Source organism: Thermobia domestica, chromosome 2, assembly GCF_964235325.1.
Source record: "Thermobia domestica chromosome 2, izTheDome1.hap1.1, whole genome shotgun sequence".
NCBI classification, from domain to species: domain Eukaryota; kingdom Metazoa; phylum Arthropoda; class Insecta; order Zygentoma; family Lepismatidae; genus Thermobia; species Thermobia domestica.
Window position 1 is genome coordinate 172605871 of NC_137455.1, and position 23447 is coordinate 172629317.

The following is a 23447-nucleotide window of genomic DNA, read 5'->3' on the forward strand; positions in this document are numbered from 1 at the left end:
TACACTTAGTCAATGTGGTTTGGAGACTGGTATTTTTACTTAAATCAATATAAAATTACTTACCGGGAGTATATGGCTGTACTTCTTGATACTTGCATCTCCAGCATCCCAAAACTGTAACTTGAAAAGAATGATCTTGTCCCAAATCTTAACTGGCCAGTATACATTTGTTTTACGAATCCCAACTGTCTCAATGTAATTCGAAGAACATTTCTGACCTGCTAATCGGGCAATAGTTGCTGATTTTCCAATTCCAGCTTTACCAGTAACAAATAATTTATAAGATACTTCTTCTATGTTTGTGGGAATGTTAGGCTTCTCAAGAACTCCTACGCAGAAAGAAAGAAAATGATTTCTTACAGAAAACAATAAAAGAAATGTCATATTTTTCAAGTATGTAACGTAATTTACTATTTGGTCTTAGCTATTATTTGGATTTAGCATTTACTGAATTTCAGATAGAAAGAAATCGTTTAAGAATGAGAGAGCAGAAAAATGACACTAGATTTACTTCCAGTTTCTTCAATTACTTACGAAAATCAGCTGAAGTCTGACTTTTTGTAAAACTATAGACGAAAAGTATTACGATAAGTCCATATTTTCTTTACCAACAGACTTCATGCTAAATAAAACTGTATTATTTAAATATTATTCGATGAAATGAGGACTCGTTCCAAATGATTGATTTGAAGTCTTAACGTCCTCCCTTTTCAGCACAGAGACTATACGAGACGTTGATCAATAAGTTAACGTCAGATTCGAATCATATGAGCTCCCTCCGGAAATCGGACCAAGGTCTCCTAACCCATAAGCTAACCATATAACCAAGAGAAAGATCTATCCGTTACAAATATAAGCGTGCTTTTACATGTAAAAAATAAATAAATAAATAAATAAATAAAAATAAAATAAAATAAAATAAAAAAAATAAAAAAAATACAAAATAAAAGCATCAGAATAATACCAGAAGTTATTTTAATGTATAAGTGCTCTTTATATTGAATTCGAAATCTGCAATTTTAACTTTATGAAACAAACAATTGTAAAAAATAATTCCACTTTTATCGGTGCTATATTACTATTATCTTTTATGAAATACGACTTCCTCTTAGTACCTTCGAAGTACTTTCGAAGTTGCGAAGTTTTTCAGCTTCGAAAACTTCACGAAATAACATATCAATTTAAGTTTGTTGCTGAGAATCAACAAATGGACCGTGTGGTGGCATTTTATTGTAATTGACTGATTCTTAGCGTTTCTATCAGCATGATAAATAAATTACAGTATTAAATATACTGTGATTCACTATGTTCAGAGAAAGGAAGTAAATATAACAAGTGTAAGAGGATTTTATACATCAAAGAGTACATTTGAAGACTTACTGAATGAAAGTATGTACAGATCAAAGTATAGCATTATAACATCGATTTATACTCTCTATGAGCTCATACTCCAAATTTTGACACGTTCTAAGTGCTAAATGAGAGAAATCCTCCAATATTTGTTTTAACACGAAACTGACATATAAATAGATATGTAGTAGGAAGTTCTATTTCAACATGAAGAATATAAGGGTAAATTAACTGAAACTGCTCGCTCATCACACAATACAGTGTAATGAAAGGAATGTGTAGCTGTACTGGTATAACATGGCACATGTCTTGTTCTTCTAAAGTAATGGCACGGTAGCTCAGTGGTAGCGCGCTTGATAGTGGGCTCTCTGGTTAGATCCCCGGCCAAGTAAGTTTATGGTGGACAACATCGTGTCTGAGAGTTTTCTCGAGACACTCCCGTTTCCTCCAACTTTCTCATTTCACCAATTCGTCCATCATCATTCATATGCCTTAATCATCGCTTCCTTAGCCAAAAAGGCATAATCGTGGGACGTTAAACTGAAAATTTCCATTTTCATTTTCTTCTAAAGTAATGTTTTCTGTCCTTGCAGAAATAACCATTGAAATATGGCGTTCGGCATCCACAACCAGTACAGTTCCTCACTATTGAAAGATGCCAACCAGTGTTTGGTCGGATGTGTACGGAGACACATGCATATCGAAAACAAGTGGTCGATTGGTCAAAAATGTTTCGGGAAGGACGTGGAGAAACAAGTGATTATTTCCGTCTTGATCAAGCCCATATTGTTGCTACCGAGGACAAATGTGCAGAGATGTCGAAAGCTATTGGTGAGAATAGACGCCTGAGCGTTCGATCCATAGCGGAGCCATTAAACACGAGTTATGTTGATGGTGGGATACAAATTATTACGAATGGTGTATTCTGTTGAACATATATCCTCTGTGGAAGGATATATGAGTTGGAAGGGGTGACTTGTTGCGCATTGTTGCTGCGAATGAACCCTGGTGCCATCATTTTGAACCGAGTTCAAAATCTTCCCGTACGCAATAGAAACACCCCTAATCTTAACGCCGCAAGAAATTCAAGTCATAAGCATCTGTAAGGAACGACATGGTTACTATTTCCTTGGATTGCCTTAGACCAACTATGCTTGACTTCACGGAATCAGAAGAGACTATTTATGCCGAACGTTACATACGCGACTTTGTCCGTCTTAGTACATCATGACTGCTACAGTTTTTGAGGGGTGGTTTCATGAAACATTGCAACGAACTGCAACATCTCTCCTGGTCTTGCCCAATTTCCAGACCTCAACATTATTGAGCACATGTGGTCCATTTTGGAGCTCGACTCCCAAGCAGATATCCCCTTCCAGTCTCGCTGATAGAACTGAGTGTTGTGCTGTATGAGGAATAGTAAAATATTCTTCTGGAAGCTATTAATGATTTCTCCATTACACAACTAATCAGAGATAGTTCTACGCCGTATTAATTAAGTAAGTTGTTTCTCGCTTCCATAAATGTAATAACTACTTGTATATATATACATCTTAATGAACATTAACAATGCAATTTACCTATTAAGTGTATGAAACACATAATATAAGGGGTTATTCACCTACTTGTCCTTCAGACATTTTTCTCCCAAGATTTTGAGTGTTACACTCGGACACTCATCTTCAGTGACACACAATGGCGTAAATTATTTTTCACAAGATCTTCACGTCGTTTTTTGTATCAACAGTAGCAACTTAAAAATGTTAGGGAAATTTTATCAGTACTCATTGTTTCCAGTATATTGCAGATTCCTTTAAAACAATTACACAGTATATACAATATATAAATATATATCATAATATTAGTTCACTAATCGTACTAAGACCCTTATTTAATGTATACTTATTCCAGGTTTCTTTCACCTAATAGATTATTCTTTATTCGGATCGTAGCCCTATCACTCACCAGGCAACTTATTTGAATCGAAGTGTGCATAATGTAACCAGCTCACTTCGTATCCACATCCATACTACAATTTTTTCCCCATGTATTCAGAATGTATTATGTAGGCTATATCAAAAATATTTGAGTAATAATAAAGATTTTAAACTAATATTTGTTTTTGTTGCTGTAATTCATGATAATATCGTTTCAATCTCTATGCAGATTTCCTTTATCGGTATTCAGTTTTGGATTTTTGTCCTAATGTAATATGCTTCAAATATTTATCTTTCAACATTTGAGGTAGTACGGTGAAGAACTTTCATACTCTGTACCGAGTGTTTGGTCAGTTGAAGATGCTTTGATAACACTGACATAGCATCTTTGTCCTCTCATGACTTCCTTATGTGTTCTTTTATCCTCGTGCTAATATATCTTTTTAGTCATTTCTATATACGTAGCCTTACATGTGCAATAAATCTCGCAAATGCCGTTTAATGCATTTTTCTTCACAAAATAATTCTTATATTGGGTTAATCGCCTTTCCAGATTTCTAGGAGGTTTTATGCAAACTAGTTTGCTATTTGCTTTTTTGCTACTTTTCTGTGTCTAAGCGGTAAATTTTGAAACAGTGGGAAAGAACAACATTGGAAGTATTTTTTTTTTTTTTTTTTTAAACCTCATTAAAGGCATGTGTTTTTACATTTTCAGAGTCACTAGACAACACCCATTAGCGGGACCTAAGTTAGTAAAAGAAGTCCATCTATGAGATCTTCATCAAAAGTTACTAATCTACACTCTCTAATATACATGTTACTCAAATGTTAGCTTTAACCTGTTACGAACGTCCAGATGTTTTGTGAACGAAGTAATGTGAAAATCTTATTGTGAAAAAAGAGTTAAGCCATTATGTGTCCCTGAAGATAAATATTCGAATGTATCATTCGAAATATTAGAAGAAAAATTGTCTGAGGAACATAAGTAGGTAGTAATCCATTAAAAATAATCATGCAGTTGAACTCATTTTTAACAATAATACAACATATATTTATTACTAAAATAAATTGTTGCTTCTATATGCTTCGTTTACTGAAATTTCGAATACGAGAGACATTGAGATGTAACTCTACTTTATGAATGACTATTCGTTCGAAGTACACATTACCTACAGAACTTAGACGACGAATTTAAACATAATTCCCATTCATTTTCGATGTGATAAACACAATTTCGAATTATTTAGAATACTGAGTACCCTAATGTACAACACAGGTCACTTTACTGTGGAATTTCTCAAGAGTCTTGTTACAGATCGATCATTCAAACGGACGAATGTGAGAGAAGCGATTGTTTAACTGAGGCTGATTGAGTGGTTAGCAACTTACCAAATGATTTTCGTCCAGTAGTCTGTGGATTGTAAAAATACTGCAGAATAGTTTCTCCCTCAGCAGTTTTATGCCAATCAGCAGCTACATTCATACCGAAATTCATTGTTTTACACAATTGACATAATTTTCAGTCCTACTGAAAAAAAAAGAAAAAGAAAAAAATCAAATATTAGTTTCCATCAAAGAAACTGAATGCGCAGATACTAACTATCCAGGTAACATTCTAAAATAATTAAGGAAAATAATACCACAGATGTAATATTACAAGATTATTCATAGCTATATGTCCAAATCTGTAAAAGAGAATATCTAAAGGAGAAAAATATTGTTTGATATACAAAGCCTGCTATGTGCTTGAACACCTTGATCTAACACTCTCTCCACCCAATCGCTTTATATACAATCTATATTATAAAATTGAAAGTGACTATGTTTGTGACTCTTAATCTCTTGAACCGCCCGACCGCTCTCGATCAAATTTTCAACGTAGATGCGGTTCTGGCCTGGGAGTGTTTTTAACTATTTACTTTGACGGTACAACTTAGGGGAGAGAGACATAGAAAAAATAAATAGAACTTAATAACTCTCGAACAACCCGACCGATCTTGATCAAATTTTCAATGTAGATGAGGTTCGGGACTGGGATGATTTTTATCATTTCACATTGACGGAGCAACGTGGGATGGAGGGGGAGATGTACAAAAATCAATAACTATAAAAATAAAAGTGACTATGTTCGTGAATTAATTACTTTTGAACCACCCGATCGATCTCAATCAAATTTTCAACATATATGAAGTTCAAACCTGGGAAGTTTTTTATCATTTCATTTTGACAGTAGATCTTAGGGGAGGGGAAATATATGAAAAATAAATAAAACTTAGTCACTCTTGAACCACCCGAATAATCTCGATCAAACTTTCAACATACATAAGGTTCGGACCTGGAATGTTTTCTTCATTTCACTTTTACAATGCAACGAAGGGGAGGGGGAGATATATGTAAAAAAAAAAAAAAAAAAAAAAAAGTAAAAAAAAATATAAGACTGTCATTGTGACTTCATCACGCTTTAACCACAGGACCGATCTTAATCAAATTTTCAATATGGATGAACTTCGGACCTGGGGTGGTTTTTATCATTTCACTTTGACGGTAGACCTTAGGGGAGGGGACAAATATATAAAAATAAATAAAACTTAATAACTCTTGCACCACCGGACAGATCTCGATCAAATTTTCAACCTAGATTAAGTTCGAACATGCGATGATTTTTGTCATATCACTTTGACGATGTTACTTAAAGGAGGTGAAAGACATTTACAAATGATCGAAAATGACCGATATTAGTGTCGAATCTATAGTTTTTGAGGTCGCTGAGATGAACAGTGACACTTCTGATGCCATTTAAATCCAAATTGAGCCCCGCAAAAATTGTGGGAGGGGAGAGGATATATATATATATATATATATATATATATATATATATATATAAATCAAAATTACCAGCATCAGTGTCGAATTCATACTTTTCGGGGTCAATGAGATGAACAATGACACTTTCGATGCCGTGGCCCGTAACATGGGGAGGAGAGGGGATATATATATATATATATATATATATATATATATATATATATATATATATATATATATATATTCATTGTTAATATAATGACATCTTAACAGTTAATATATATATTTTTGGGCTTACGATGTTACAAAATGAATGTTTCGTCACTACTGCAATACTGGTTTCATAACAAATAATCTCTACTGTACTTGTACGCAGTGTAAGTTTCATTTTCTGTTACCTATCGGCTTGTGTTGTACGTATTTTTACATTGTGGCGATGTGACGTTTCCAGTGAAATCTTGCACAACGTCTTTACTAGTACTTTTTAAGGAAATATGCAACCACACATTACCTTATCCGCCATCTTTTATCTGCGTGTATGTGTATTGACCTGTTACGTGGTATTATTTCTAGGTAGTGAGACGTCTTTTACATACTCTTGTCAACTCAATTTACGTTATAAAATGTCCAGGAATTCCTAACGTTCTTTGGCGAATCCCTTGCGCCGCCATTGCACCAATCTGAAAACCAAATTTGGATAGAGCAGGTTAGGATCCTTTGATGATTATCATGCCGCATCACGTCTACGCTCAGTGGTTTGTGCAATATTTAACTCTAAAGTTTGTTTTTCCACGCTTTCGGCAGCTTATAACACGTAAATGACGCGATTTTCGCCCTATGTTTATTAGAATTTTTTTGTTTCTGTCAGAAATCACCCCTCTGCTTCTGTACAATGAATTTAGTGCCATACTGTATATCTGCTGATGATACATCAAAGGTTTCATTTTTAAAACGTAACTCCTTCTGTACACACAAATTTTTATGATTTTTCAGAGTAAAAACATTTTGTTTGAGTGATAAGTTTTCATTTTGTATAATACGAAATTATGTGTAATAAAAATGAATAAAGCCAGCATACCTTGCGTACTTGGTGTTATTTATTTAGAAGTGATGATTTTGATACCTTTTTCATCCATTAGTATCTTCGTCTTGGCCTCGTAACCTTATAGTAGTAAATCGCGTTGATGAATTATATATTAGTGCGTCGATATCTTCATTCGAAATGTGGAACTAAACAGCTTCTTGAAAACGCTTCAAAAATTCGTGGAAACTCAACTTTCATTGGAAAATACACTGGTAAAAACTAATCAGAAACAATAAAAGTGTTGCTTAAAAACTGCATATTCCAAAATGACGTCACCGTAGTAATTCAGAGTTGCCAATCATTATATATGTACATCTTTTGTAAGTATGAAAAGTTATTGAGTAAAGAAGACACTAACTGAAATTGGTTATGTTTTGTAGTGTTACGTAGACTGATAACATAATTCCAAGTTATATCTATTGAGCCTTGATCGATATTAAGTTCCGGCTCTCTAGTCCTAATAAAGTAGGGTTCAAAAGTAGATCTTTCTATTTGTTAAGTTGTCCTATTGTGTAATTGTATATTATTAATAAAGTGCTTAGAGATAGTCAAATTAGATAATCCTGATGCCGGAAAGTCTCTCAGATGTTCTTTAATCCTAATTATTACATTCCTTTTAGTCACTCCCATGTAAATTTGCTGGCATTGGCAAATCACTAAATAATCATTGAAGAGCTGAAATTGTTTACATAGTAATTTTTGTATTCCATAAAGTGACTTCCTATTTTCATCGGAGGTTTAAGTGCTACTTTGAAAAAATATTTATATGCAACTTTCTGCAGTATATGAATGTTTAAATCACAATGGGAAAGAAATCCACTTCTCGATACTAGTGTAATCCTTTTCATGATCTTTATTCTGTTGTTTATAAATTTTTAACTCCTATGATTTCCATTTTTCTAATGTGAATTTAGAAAATTCATTTAGGAAGTACAAATTGTAGGCTTGATTTAGTTTGTTGTTCTAACTTTCCTTGTAAAGAAACTAATATATATATTGTAAAGAAAAGGTTGAGTTAAACGTTAGCTTTCATTTTAAATGTAGATTGTAGAAATTGTGAATGTAGAAATTACAGGCATACAGTTTTCTGGAAATGTATGTATGGAAATTATTTCCTTTTTAAGAAGTACTAAAATATATATATATATATATATATATATATATATATATATATATATATATATATATATATAATTATTCCTCGGTTTTCACGCTGTATTTAATTTTGTGATATATCTTCCTTAAGTGTACTAATAAAAGGTCTTCTCTATAAATAAGTAACATATCATCTGCATACCTTTTAAATCTCTTTTTAATATTTTTATTTTATATTAATTCATATCTATGTTCAAACTGGAAATAGTTTATGCAAATAGCTCTAGTTTTTTGTGATCTTTTCTCCTTTACTTGCTAATGTATTTAGAGTTATTTTGGAATAAGCATATTAAAGAAGGGAGATCTAAAATATGTTAAATATTATAGGTATGCAGATGATACGTTACTTATCAATAGAAAGGATAAAGATCTGGACATTTTATTAAAAAGATTAAAGACACATCAAAAAATTAATTTAACCATAGTTAAATTAATTCTTTTAGGTGTTACTGTTCTTAGGAAACAAAATAAATTTCATGTATGTGTCTACCCACCTTTAACACAGTGCAAAGACCTGAGAAGGCTAGGGCCTACCAGTTGGCTTGTGACAATCATACCCTTTGGAGTAACACTAAATACGCAAAGTACGTTGACTTCATTCAATTTACATTGTTTGGATGTTGAAACAGCATATTTTTAAAGTGAAAAAGTATGTGATGCTTTGAAATATTGTAAGATGCTGTTTTGATAGAGTCTACAAAAACAACGAATATAGTCTACACTTCTATAAAAATAATAATAATAATAAAAAAGACGAAGACAGATGTGGAGTTTAAAACAATAGTAAAGAGAGAAATCATATACCTAGATCCATTGCAATCCCTGACTAGATCTGTAGCAATACGACTGAACAATGTTCGAAGGCATACAGGGAGAGATGGTTGAAAAAAAAAAATGTTGATTAAGAGTAGGAAGGAGCTAAAAATGAATATATGGTGAGTAGATAATCGATAACGATTGAGAAAATGTGTTATATAATTATGCAGACAACAAGGATAAATGTACTAACGGTACAAATGAAGCCGGTGCGGGATAGTTCTAAATAACTATGATAATGCAGACAGTGAGTTGTGTAAACACTGATTGTGGATTTATATGCGAAGGACGAGTTAGTTTAGGTAAGAAAGATTAGTAAGTAACCTGGAATCGATGTAAACAAAATATGTCAGATATATTTATAATTATCTTTTCAACTATCATTACCATTCTGTTACATAAAATTTTCGGTTATCTACTGCACTGTAGAAGAATAGGAAAGAAAGACGCTCGGGCCTCCGTTAAATAAAAACAAATAAATAAATGAAAAAAGCAAAAAGGCTAATACTCACCCAAAAGATATATAGTAGAGTTTTCTTCTACATGTAACAAGTAGCGCTTTCGGAGGTATCCTCTTCCTTCTTTGGCTTGTTTAAAATTCAAAAAGGATTTAAAACATGAAGGAGAATTTGGGAGGGTAAAACAAGGTTAAGACATGTAAAAACAAATCTTCTGTCAAAAAATTAAACACATGGGAATGGCACTCACTGCCATTGCACACTGCTTTCTTTTTTTGCTTTCCAGATGGCGAAAGTATGTAGCGAAAAGGTTACTCCAAATAATATTTATTTCTCTTCTGTCTAAATTAAGTAGGTCTGGTCTCTCTTTATGGATGTAATATGATTCTTTGATATTTCGTTCCGTTGCTGTTTTTGCTTTTTCGATTAAATATGATTCCTTGATGTGATGGTTATATCTAAGATGCGTTACTAGACCAGACAACTGTTGCGGGTTCCGATACTTCGAAATACGGACATGTTCAATTATTCTAGTGCAAATGTTCCTTTTTGTTTGATCTATATACACTTTATCACATTGACATTTCACCCGATAGACACCACTGCTTTGTAGAAGATCAGTAAAAAATGCCTTGAAATTTGTTAAGTATGTTCGTATGTAGGAATTTCTGAAATTTTGATGTTGTGTCTTTGCAGAATCATCTTGATTTTTGCCGAGATATGTGGAACTAAAGGAACACCAATCCATTTGTCAGTTGCGGCATTTGCTGTTGGTTGATGGTGGGTGCCGACGATCTCCTGTTGTACCCGTTTGTACCATTTTAATAATAAAGATTTTTGGAAACCAGTTTCCTGTCCAATTTCTAATAAATATTGTATTTCTTTATTGAGATCGTCAGGGAGGTCTGAAAGTAAAAGAACTCTCCTAAAGAAGTTTTCCTGACATTTAATTTCTGAAGCCATGAATGTGATGATTTGAAGTTGATATATCTTGTATCAGCAGAAGGTTTGTGATATACCGAAGTAACAAACCTATTGTTATGTATCTTGATGATAATGTCAAGAAAGTTTAGAGCACCATTTTCTTCAAGTTCCATCGTAAATTTTATTCTAGGATGAATCCGATTAAATTCGTCAAACAATTTATTTAATTCCTAGGGGTCCTTGTACAAAATCAAAGTATCATCAGCATATCGAATATATCTAATACAAGGAAATTTTGGAAGAATGTTGTTTCAAACATGTCCAGTACCAGGTTAGAAAGTATTGGAGAAAGAGTATTACCCATAGCCAATCCACTGTCCTGCCGAAAGATGGTGAGATAGTACCGAAGCACATTCTTTTCTCACCTTATGTGTCCTCTTTGTCAGGAATAAAATGTATAGCTTTCTCAACTAAATAAACTAAGTCATGAATTGGTAAGTAAGTGTGTAGGTTGAACACTAAATTTGAGTCCTAGGGCAAAGTCAAAATTAATCTCTCAACTAATAGCTCTTTTGCCTAAGAAACAATATTTTTCAATTTGAAGACCATCTTTCGACAGGAAATGGATTGACTATGGGTAATACTCTTTCTCCAATACTTTCTAACCTGGTACTGGACATGTTTGAAACAACATTCTTCCAAAATTTCCTTGTATTAGATATTTTCGATATGCTGATGATAATTTGATTTTGTACAAGGACCCCTAGGAATTAAATAAATTGTTTGACGAATTTAATCAGATTCATCCTAGAATAAAATTTACGATGGAACTTGAAGAAAATGGTGCTCTAAACTTTCTTGACATTATCATCAAGATACATAACAATAGGTTTGTTACTTCGGTATATCGCAAACCTTCTGCTGATACAAGATATATCAACTTCAAATCATCACATTCATGGCTTCAGAAATTAAATGTCAGGAAAACTTCTTTAGGAGAGTTCTTTTACTTTCAGACCTCCCTGAGGATCTCAATAAGGAAATACAATATTTATTGAAATTGGACAGGAAACTGGTTTCCAAAAGTCTTTATTATTAAAATGGTACAAGCAGGTACAACAGGAGATTGTCGGCACCCACCATCAACCAACAGCAAATGCCGCAACTGACAAATGGATTGGTGTTCCTTTAGTTCCACATATCTCGGCAAAAATCAAGATGATTCTGCAAAGACACAACATCAAAATTTCAGAAATTCCTACATACGAACATACTTAACAAATTTCAAGGCATTTTTTACTGACCTTCTACAAAGCAGTGGTGTCTATCGGGTGAAACGTCAATGTGATAAAGTGTATATAGATCAAACAAAAAGGAATATTTGCACTAGAATAACTGAACATGTCCGTACTTCGAAGTATCGGAACCCGCAACAGTTGTCTGGTCTAGTAACGCATCTTAGATATAACCATCACATCAAGAAATCATATTTAATCGAAAAAGCAAAAACAGCAACGGAACGAAATATCAAAGAATCATATTACATCCATAAAGAGAGACCAGACCTATACTTAATTTAGACAGAAGAGAAATAAATATTATTTAAAGTAGTCTTTTCGCTACACACTTTCGCCATCTGGAAAGCAAGAAAACAGTGAACAGTAGTGTGCAATGACAGTGAGTGCCATTCCCATGTGTTTAATTTTTTGACAGAAGATTTGCTTTTACATTTTTTAACCTGTTTTTTACCGTTCCAAATTCTCCTTCACGTTTTAAATCCTTTTTGAATTTTAAAGAAGCCGATGAAGGAAGAGGTTACTTCCGAAAGCGCTACTTGTTACATGTTGAAGAAAACTCTACTATATGTCTTTTGCGGTGAGTATTAGCCTTTTTGATAATATCACCGCTCGCAATACTATGATAAATAAATAAAATTTAAAATAATAAAAATAAAGTTGAGTTACAACGAAGATTGATGTATTATGAAAAATATAAATGAAGAAAAGACTAAGATGAGAAAATAAGCCGCTTATGAGAAAAAATATATACGGAAATCCGTTCAATAATTCGAAGCGAATGCACGATATTTCAACTATAAAGTTTGGCAGTGGGTGGACCAGCGTAACAAAGCATCCAAATCAAGACCCCAATACTTGTATTTTACAGAAAAGAGCGAGTAATGTCTTCATACTACAAGAAAGAAATAAGAATGAAGCATTTACATCTAAAACAATAAACGATGACTTATCCCAGGTAATGTTTTTCGCAGCTGCGGAATACCAAGACGAGAAAGTGGCAAATGCAGTAACAGGGTTTCCAGTTATTTGACGAGCACGAATTCCTAGGTCTGCAACTAATTTTTTCCCTACTACACATACACACACACACACACACACACACATATATATATATATATATGCAACAGTTCGAACTATGTCCATTGATTTTTAAAGAGTAATTACGCAGATTTTAACGACAAGTGGAAATATCTTAAAGAAAACAAATCTACCTTACAAATGAATAGACAGTAATGCACAGAGTGAAAAAGCGACTGACTGGACCGGGACTCTAAACCGGGACCTCTGATATACCGTGCCGATGCGTTAATCCCTACGCCACCCAGTCCGCTTCCCAGAACAACCACTCACTCTCTCACTGTTGAAGTAGGTGCTCTCCGCTCGGACCACGTGGGTTGTACCACAGACTCCTCTGTGCTTCAATAATTTCTATGTGCATATATTTAGCACTTATGACGGTTTGCAATGTCATGTAGATATTAATAAAAGAGGAAACAACCGATTTTTTTAAACACACCAGATCCTCTGTAGATGTGAATTCAATAACGCACGAGGTGTGACCGGGACTCGAACTCGGGACTTCCGGCACACCGTGTCGATGCGTTAACCATTACACCACCCAGTAGTTAAATCGCATTTTCACTCTTTGTGCGTTGTTGAATTCACATCTACAGTGGATCTGGCGTGTTAAACTAACGATTGTTTCCTCTGTCATTAATATCTATATGAATAGAGAGTGTTTGAACTGTAAGGTTAAATATTTTAGTGCTTCTTGAACACTTGGAAGTGTTTCGTTATTACAGGACCAGGGTGGCGACAAAAATCACGAGAAAGAATTTCCTGACTTTTCCCGGTTTTCCAGAACATTTTCTGAAAATTTCCCTGACATGTAATTAGCCACACAGACTTTCTCATGTTCATGGAAAAACAAAACCAAGAAAGAAACAAGAAAATATGACAGTGATGATACAGGAAATATATATATTTTTTTCTAATCAACTAGAACAATGAATGATGTAAAAAAAAAAAAAATACAACCTATTTTATTATGAGACTACAAAACATTTACCTAATAAAAGCAAGAAATTAAACATTTTCCTTGAAATTTAAATCTGTAACTTTAGTCACATGATGAAAGTTTTATCACGTATGAAAGGAAAACGTTACAATGAGACACTTACCGAAAAAGGATGGATGTATGCACATAAAATTAGCTGCAGTATATTACTAACGTATCTTAGAAAAAAAAATATTATTATATAATTCGTTTCACATCTCTAAGTTCTTTATTTCCATATCAATATTGTGCATATTTTCCATCATTTTAGTCTTCTCAGTTTCAAGCTCGTTCAGAATGATCTTTATTTTCCTATCTTTAGCTCTTTTTTTCATTTCCTCTTTCTTTCGTCGTGGATTTGTTGCTTCTGCAAAAACGAGTACGAGCATCTAGTGCATAATGAAGACCACCTGAAGAAGCTATTGAGTCATACACAAGTCTGAGCACTACTAAATTTGTTCTTTTAAACTATATCTGCTACACACTGGACACTGATTGAAAATCCTTTTCTAGTTTTGATTTTCAATGAGAAAAAAAATCAAGATCATTTTAACATCTTTAAACCATTTTTCTCTTAAGTATGCAAATTTTTCAGCCGACACTGATCAGTTTTAGAATACAGACTTATAATTGTTTTAGAATTTGGATTCGAAAAAAAAAAAATCATCTTTGAAGTGCCTCACAACTCTATCTGCTCTTCTGCCATCTAACCAGTTTTTTCAACCAGTTCAGCCGAAAGATACTTCATGCGATTCCTTCCAACATAAGACAATGCAGAAACATTAAGATCCAAATGCGAAAGAACTCAGGCCAATTTGTAATTTAAGAGTGACTTCTTCAGAAGCTGAAGAACAAATTTCTGCAGGTTCGTCGAAAATCCAAAATGTCCAAATCCGTTATTGGTTGACATTTCTTAAAGGCAGTATGAGTAACAAAACCAATGTCAAAATTTTTCACAGGAAGAAGATTTACTTCATTTTCCACATCAACTCGTATACACTAACTCTAAAAATTTTTGGTTTTACAAACTAATTTTGCATCACATTTTTTTTTTTTTTTTTTTTTAATCACGTCCTATAAAAGCTAAAGGAATGGATTAAGAGGAAGCAGTCTAAAATTCAGTAAGGAAAGATTCTACTTTTGAATTAAGTGCTTAAAATAAAATGTAAGTTTAGAAATAAGCATGTTTATCTTCTTCCAACATATCTGACTGGCGACGTCATGACAACTGACTTGAAGACATACAGAAATGTAAAATAACAATAGAGTCTTCCACTGAAATTTGAATAATCTTTTTGAAGTTCAAGAATGAAAGCGTCTCTTTGAAAGTAATTAAAAAGTCACAAGCTGTAGAATTCCCTAAAAATATCTATGTCAAATAATGCGTGCACACTTGCTCTTTTTCGGTAGTCCAGAATCGTATACTTATGTCTCCTTCAACAACTGAATTAGTTCACTTCTAAAGTATGGTAATAACTTATAAAATTAAAGTGTACCTATTTTGTCACACTGAACCTGCATTTTACCGACAATCTCACTGTCTGTGAACGTAAGTGGTACTTTCACATCTTCAAAAGCAGTGTGCATTGATGTATGTCATTACATTTTGAATACATCATAATAATTCTTTTATAATGCTATCTTTTACTAAGAATTCTTGTAAACTACTCTGTTTCGTCCCTGTCCTCATCGTAGAATCGACATTTGAACACGCAATATCATTAGAAATCTTTCAGTTTTGTACAGATGACGTATAAATACGATGACACTTCACATCAGAAGGACAAGGCTTGTTTTCTTGATTCACAAAGGTATAACTGTTCCAAATATTGAAATATATATCGGGTGTTGCAAAATAAGTGTTACAACTCTTGGGAGGTGACTCCTGCCACTGAGACAAGAAAAAAAAGGTCTCTTGAATTTTCGGCTATCGGACATAGTTTCGGATCTACAAGGTGCCGAAAGCGTGAGAAAATGATTTTCGGATGCCAATAGTTCGGAAACTATCCAACGTAAAGAGGGCGGGTAAAAAATTCACTGAAGAAGTCATACCTGCTGTATTGAATTTTGCATGTTTCACAATCCTACCATGCATGCGCAAGGGATTCCCCAAAGGAACGTAGGGAGTCCCGGATAATCTGCCAAATGAAAATTGGTCTAAATAGATATGAATTGATAGGGTTTCTATCAGGTAACAATAATTCGTTTGTATTAAGTCGATATCTGGAACAAATACAAAATGGCGGACACCTTCATGCCTGTTGTGTGTGGTTGCATAATCGCCAAGTACGGATGCTGGCCAACAGTGACGTTCTGAGTATTTAATGTAGCGAATTTGTACTCAAATGCTCTAGAAAGACATCTGGAGTATTGGTAGAGCACAACAGATGAAGCAGGGTGATTCACATGTATGGAAACACGTAAAGAAAAATTCCCAGAAATGCACTCATACTCAGTGAACGTTAGTTCAAAGCGTTGGAAATGTAAGGAATAGCATCAAGAACATGAAAACCATTGCCAATTCACCAATACTATTCCCTCAAACCGATGCAATATGATGTACACGGTTGCATACCAATAAGGATGCAACAACTGAGGTCAAGTTGAAGTTGTGCAAGGGGACTCACTAAGAAACTGGGTAAACTAAATGAATGTCACTAGTGGATCGCATGATCGATATTGAAATGTGGCCAATGTGTGTGTTGATATCGACATGTAGCTAATGAGCAAATGTCAACATGTCCCACTATTGCTGAGACACCGTCCCACGTGCGAAAAATAGGAAAATAACTACTCAGGTCTTGAATCTGAGGCCTTGGGCTCCCAGTAGGATTGGAAACTGCGACCACTCGAGCGAAAGCGAGCGCTCTAGCCCTGAGGCTTCGAGGGAGCCTCAGTTTCTCTGTATTCAATTCTTTGAGGAGTACCTACTTTGTTTGGCATGCGCTCTTGTATAGCCTCCCGACATGCTTGTGTGTTTCATTTTGTTACTCCTACCGCACAGTTGTAAACAATCAGAGCTTTAAGACATTTCTTCCTATTTCTCATGTCGTTTTGTTTTCCATATGTATGGTGTTCCAGCAGTAGTGTTACATGTGCCAAATTGGTTCATTTTCGTCTTTGTCTTGGCATGAGCACTGTGTGTAAGATACGAATTTCTGGAGGTATTTTCCTATATTTCGAGTACGTCATATGTCCCAGAAGACGTGGGACATGATACAAGTTTGTTATTTTCTCGCTCTATTAGAATTTGAACCATTGATTAAGAGATATCTTTTCATACGTGTCGACTGTAGGACAATGTCCCAAACAAAGAGGGACATTGATACAATCGTTTCTAGTTACGTTCTACCAAAAATTGCACCAGATGTAATAGCAGAATGTACAACGTTATTTTCCTAGTTTTCGCACTTGGGACGGTATCCCAGCAGTGGTAGGACATGTTGACATTTGTCCATTAGCTATATGTTGATATCAACACACACATTGGCCACATTTCAATATCGATCATGCGATCCCACTAGTGACATTCATTTAGTTTACCCAGTTTCTTAGTGAGTCCCCTTGCACAACTTCAACTTGGCCTCAGTTGTTGCATCCTTATTGGTGTCCGCCATTGCATCCTTATGAAGGTGTCCGCCATTTTGTATTTGTTCCAGATATCGACTTAATACAAACGAATTATTGTTACCTGATAGAAACCCTATCAATTCATATCTATTTAGACCAATTTTCATTTGGCAGATTATCCGGGACTCCCTACGTTCCTTTGGGGAATCCCTTGCGCATGCATGGTAGGATTGTGGAACATGCAAAATTCAATACAGCAGGTATGACTTCTTTAGTGAATTTTTTACCCGCCCTCTTTACGTTGGATAGTTTCCGAACTATTGGGATCCGAAAGTCATTTTCCCACGCTTTCGGCACCTTGTAGATCCGAAACTATGTCCGATAGCCGAAAATTCAAGAGAACTTTTTTTCTTGTCTCAGTGGCAGGAGTCACCTCTCAAGAGTTGTAACACTTATTTTGCAACACCCGATATATATTCAGCGAAGTTACTCACGAAAAGACGCCTTGGCACATGTTGCAGCGAGCCCAAAATATTTATCACTTGATACTTCCTAAAATCATGATAAAGAATTATCTAGCAATCAGGAAAGGTTAAATGTGGTCTTGGAATATTTGTAAACTAACATGCTTGTTATCTACACAGGAATACTGGATACACCGAACACTACAACACCTCATCACTTTCGAATCTGCCTCTGCAACTCGAACAATCCCGCTGATGCAGCAGAAAGCTGTAACTGTGAACTTCGCTCTCCGCTTCTCGACCGCCTTTCTATACAACAATAAACTGTCGTAAATAAAAGCCTGTTGTACATGGTTGTATAAAACAGTTTTCTTCTATTGCTTGTCCCACCTCGATTCATTGCATAAATCAACTTGCATTTCCTACTTCTATTCCTTTTTTGGAAACATCCCGTTTTTGCGTTTAATCTAGGCATTTAGAACACCGACCTCGAGAATGAGTGGCTGTTCTGGGAAGCGGACTGGGTGGCGTAGTGGTTAACGCATCGGCACGGTATGCCGGAGGTCCTGGGTTCGATTCCCGGTCCAGTCAGATCAGTTTTTCACTCTTTGTACGTTAATGTGAATATCTTTATTACTTTATATTAACTTAGGTTGGCATATTTGGGTATTTACAAACTTCTATTATTCAGTAAGAATATTATCATGAAAATAAAATAATCTTAAATTCCCATGCCAGAATGCAAGCAGAAAGCAGCTTATTCATGAGAAAACTAGAATTGTCCCGGAACATTATTTACACGGGTGAAAGAAGTCAATCACTGCAAATTCGTAGTTTCACAAATCCCGAAAGCGTCTCACAGACGAAAACTAATTGCTTAACATTGAAGAATTAGTATAATGTTCCACAAAGAAGATAGTAATTACTGAGTTAACAATGTAAGAACGAAAAGAATATGAATATCGGGAGAAACAAAACAACCCCGTGAAAACCTGCCCCCTCTGTGTTTATTTACCACACATTTCATATCACGCACCCATGGTTTGAACACGGATGCTTAGGACCAAAACTGAACGATCTACCCACTACGCCACCAAATTGGTGTTTAAATTAACATCAAACATGAACAATTTCAAATCCGCGATCTGAAATATAATCGATCGCTTGGATCAGTTTCCTTCACTCAGTGTTAACTAATGAACCGTCAGTAAGAAGGAACATGTCTGGAACCTAGTTCCAGAAGCTAAGGATTTGGTATAGAACACCAACATAGAAGCATGATTGAGATCTCATTTGCGATTTTTTCCTACAATAAAGATATAAAGATGTTAACACGAAATCACGAATTGCACATCATGAAACAGGGTTATTACCACAGTATAATGTAAACAGATTATTATTAGACTAAAGCCACCATAACCTGAGCTCTGACAGGTCTAACATCGTGTAAGCTGACAACGTTGTTGCGAACTGTCATAGTAACAAGAATCAAAGCGAACACTTGACATCACGAGAAGGGAATCGAATTGCTTTATCAGTGATTGAATCTGATTATAAGTTGAAATATTTACAAAGTAGATTTTCTTTTAAAAAGAAATAATAATAATAATAATCCTACTTTACTTCTCAGCGTTCCAGCACAACGTAGTTCCACTAGGCCTGACGTTCTGGCTACAGTAATGATTACATTTTTTTCCCTTTTTCCACTTGTATTTATACAACTCTGTCCTTTTGACAAGAATGCTACGGAAATAGAAGGAGGGTTACATGGAACAACAACCTGTCCACCTCCCTGTCGCCGCAGGGAGTAGGTTTTCGTGGAATTGAAAGCGAAGAGGGTAGCGAGTGTGTCTGTATACGGCTCTTTTATAGTTCAAGGGCAATGATCCGTGATTTGGAATGTCAAGCTGAAATTTGTAGAATTTCTAATGGTCTTTGTAGGCAATTTGTTGACATCCGAAAAAAATACACATAGTCTATATACTATAGAAACCGTTATAAAGAGCTTTTCATAAGGACTGATTTAGAAATTGAATAGTAGGAAAGTAATGAACATGATCCAGCTATGTTTGTATTTTCGTAGAATACTTTTTAAAAAAATCATTATGTGAAGGGCAAGATAGGTTTAGATCCACAAAAATATATTTGGAAACACTAGGTTATCTCCATGGTAACAGGACAGTGTTGTCGGATTTATACCTACTCAGTACTGTGAAAGTTTTTCTGTTGTCAGATTGTTTTGTCTTTTAGTGCTATGTAATGTGTGCTATTATCTCAGTGCATTGATGTGAATATAGTATAATTGTTATTTTCATTCGTCAGTGGAACATAGTTTGTTTTCGTATTATTCATATAGACTTAACGTATAAATTTAGTGTGTGTATGTCTGTGTGTTTGTGTTTATGAACACAATGGCTGAAGTGCGTAAGAAGCGTGGAAAGGAGGTGCCCTTAACAAGTCAGGCACAGGAATTTGTGTTTAATCTTAGGGAATATTTCGAAAAAGAACGTGACAACGACGGTCCTTTATTGCCATTGAATAAAGTGATTGAAAGAGTAGCTTCAGCTTTACACATTAGCCCTGCAACTGTAAAAAGAATCACAAAAGAGAAGTGTCCGAAAGACCTCGCTGAACCGACAGAAACTTTATCTACCCCAGGAAAAAAGCGTAATAGGCCATGTACAGTCACAAATTTGGATGATTTTGACATAGATTCTATTCGACGTGATATCCACGATTATTATAAGAGGAAAGAATACCCAACAAGAAAAAAACTTCTGGTGTCTTTGAAGGAAAGTGGATTGTTCAAGGGAGGGAAAAGTAGTTTGAGTAAAATTTTGCACAACTTAGGCTTCATTTGGAAAAAAATTTCCGGAAGAACTGTTCTTCTTGAGAGGGAAGATGTAGTGGCGCATCGTGCCCGGTTTTTACGGGAAATAACTCGTATTCCTGTTGAGGAAATAGTGTGGGTTGATGAAACGTGGGTGAATGCAGGACACGCTAGGTCTATAGGTTGGACAGACAACTATATTCGTGGTACTTCTAAAACCCCAATAGGAAAAGGCGGTCGTCTCATTCTTTTACATGCAGGGTCAATAAATGGGTTTGTTCCACATTGCATGCTTCTTTTCCAGTCGAAAAAAAAAAAAAAAAAAAAAAAAAACAGTGGACTACCACGAGGAAATGACATCCGAAAAATTTAAGTCGTGGTTTCAAGACTCTCTTCTGGCGAATATTCCTCCTCACTCCACTATTATTTTGGACAATGCATCGTTTCACAATACAAAGGTAAATAAAGCGCCTATCACGTCTACAAGGAAAGAAGCAGTGTTTAAATGGCTTGAAGAAAATCGAATTCCTGGTTTTTGTTCTTCAATGAACAAAGCTGAATTACTTCAGATTGTTCAACGTTACAAAGACACGGTAGAACATTTTGAGATCGACGAATTAGCCAAGACAGCAGGACATAAAGTTATCAGGCTGCCCTCTTATCATTGCCATTACAACCCAATTGAGTTGATTTGGGCACAATTAAAAGGTTACGTTGCGGAAGACATTCACCATGCAAAGTGTTCGCGGTTTAATATTGGAAGCGATTAAAGAAATTACTCCAGCAAAGTGGAAAAAGGTCCTGGATCATACTTGGCAAATAATTTTGAACTCCAAGGAGGAAGAAGGTTTACTTGAAAACACTGTAGAAGAACTGGTGATCTCGTTGCAAGACAGCGATAACTGCAGTGACGAAGACGCAACAGATGATGAAACTATGAGTGATAATTCAGAGACATCGTACGGAAGATCTGATGTACAGGCTTTGATGGAATACTGCGAAGTAGGATTTCTACAGTAAATGGCATTAAACTGTCTACAATTGAATGTCGTTCTATAACGTAAGTAGCTTTCAGTTTTTTTTTTAAAGATATAACATTGTGTGTTTAGAAGTAGTGATAAGTTTATTTATGATTTTGTAAACAATCTTAACACAATACTTTCTGTTTGTTTCTTTTGGCTGATAGTTTCGTCAGTTATGATGCTAAACAACATTTTTGCTGTAACACATAGGTGTTTTTCTCCCCAAAAAATTCCTTTGTATTGATTTTTTTAAAAGTTAGTTAGTTTATGGTGTAGCTAGCACCCATTGCGAGGGCTACACCCTATAGTAGGGAAAGAGATTTGATATTATTATGGGGGAAAAAAGAAATTTCTGTTGGGCAAAGAAATTCTATGGTTACGGAAGGTAAATGTGGCAACCGCGCTAGATCGTACGTGAGAGTTGTCAGAGCTCTTCTTAGCGCGGTCTCACTCTATTATTTTACGATAATTTCAGTCGCAATTTCCGGCCATCTTTCTTCCCTGTCTTTCATTTCACTGCGAATTGATAAGTTAAGAAATCCCGTCTTTGTTACGTATTTTTGGAGACGGGTGTTAGCAAGGGTCTCCTTATGGGGCACAGGGCACACCCTCTAACCCCAGAACAGATTTTACGCTCCTCTCTCAAAAAAATTACATTCCAGTTACAAAATATTTTTTCACGTCTTGTCTTAAAAAATCTTCTTTTACTGAACATTGACATTTCGCACTGACAGTGAAAAACCATGCAAAAAACGACTCAAAGAACGACTAAAGAGAGAGACTCTATTTCAACTCATGTACCATAAATACTGATTGCAAATTGCTGCATCATTTTTAATGTCAGAAAAATTTTAAAATAAGAATGAACAATATTCTTTTAAACTTAGGAGACGAATCATCATAATTAAATAATTACACATGTATAATCACTAATGAAAAATTATTAAATATGCAGCTATAAATATATAACAATAAATACTGCATTAGAAGCACAAAGTAGAAAATACATTTTAGTCCTATAGGCGTATCCTATATTGAAAGATGAAGAGTCCGTAGTCCCGCTATCCACTAAGTATTGACCCAATGCATACGAGGATGTGAAACTTTATCAGCTATTTTCGTAAACTGGAAATAAATCTCTTTGCGAATTAAAATATTACAATGAAAACACAAAAGCAAAAATACGAGTAACAGTATTCCAAAATCCTTTCATTTGTGATAAGTTACACAGACTTAATGCACGACAGGAAGCTCTGATAAAATCGAAACTCGTGGAAATGAAAAAGAAAAAATGTTGGAATTACGTGTGTCGAAAGAATTTCTCATTGCATCGTTGATCCAACTGCATTTTTTGGATGATTCATCAATATCAGTGGTCGAAGTGAGACGGTATGCGGTGGTATGCCATACTGCCTCTGGTTTTTCGGTGATCACGACATACCGTCACTGAAGAGTAGATGCTAAACACTTTTAATATATCCATTTTTATACACAGGAATTGACGAATAGCTTTGCACGTAAAAACATTTTATTTCCTATGTAGAAATAATTTCTAAATTGACAACACAGACATTTTTGTGATCTTTTTCCTACATTTTGTTTTTAAAATGAGGTGTCTTCGAAGTTCATCTAGTTTATATTTTGATGTGCTATAAATTCAATTGTTTCTTTCGCATGT

General features: G+C 34.9%; 1 protein-coding gene and 1 non-coding gene across 9 annotated transcripts in view; one reads left to right on the plus strand and one right to left on the minus strand.

The window, feature by feature from the left end:
* LOC145677317 (ciliogenesis and planar polarity effector 2-like) overlaps positions 1 to 23447 on the minus strand; it is a 61495-nt gene that overhangs the window by 29008 nt on the left and 9040 nt on the right. For 4 of the 8 annotated variants that reach the window (XM_081747876.1, XM_081747859.1, XM_081747863.1 and 1 more), the window contains exons 2-3: positions 4677 to 4815; positions 64 to 329 (exon numbers count right to left, since the gene is read on the minus strand). In XM_081747876.1, coding sequence (XP_081604002.1) covers positions 64 to 329; positions 4677 to 4782 — 372 coding nt within the window. In that variant the 5' untranslated portion in view covers positions 4783 to 4815. Of the gene's footprint in view, positions 1 to 63; positions 330 to 4676; positions 4816 to 7170; positions 7193 to 23447 lie in introns of those variants that run through there. The other 4 variants (XM_081747851.1, XM_081747866.1, XM_081747854.1 and 1 more) reach the window with 2 other exon arrangements.
* Positions 18436 to 18508, plus strand: TRNAT-GGU (transfer RNA threonine (anticodon GGU)). The gene has a single exon. It is a non-coding gene; the product is annotated as a tRNA-Thr (tRNA).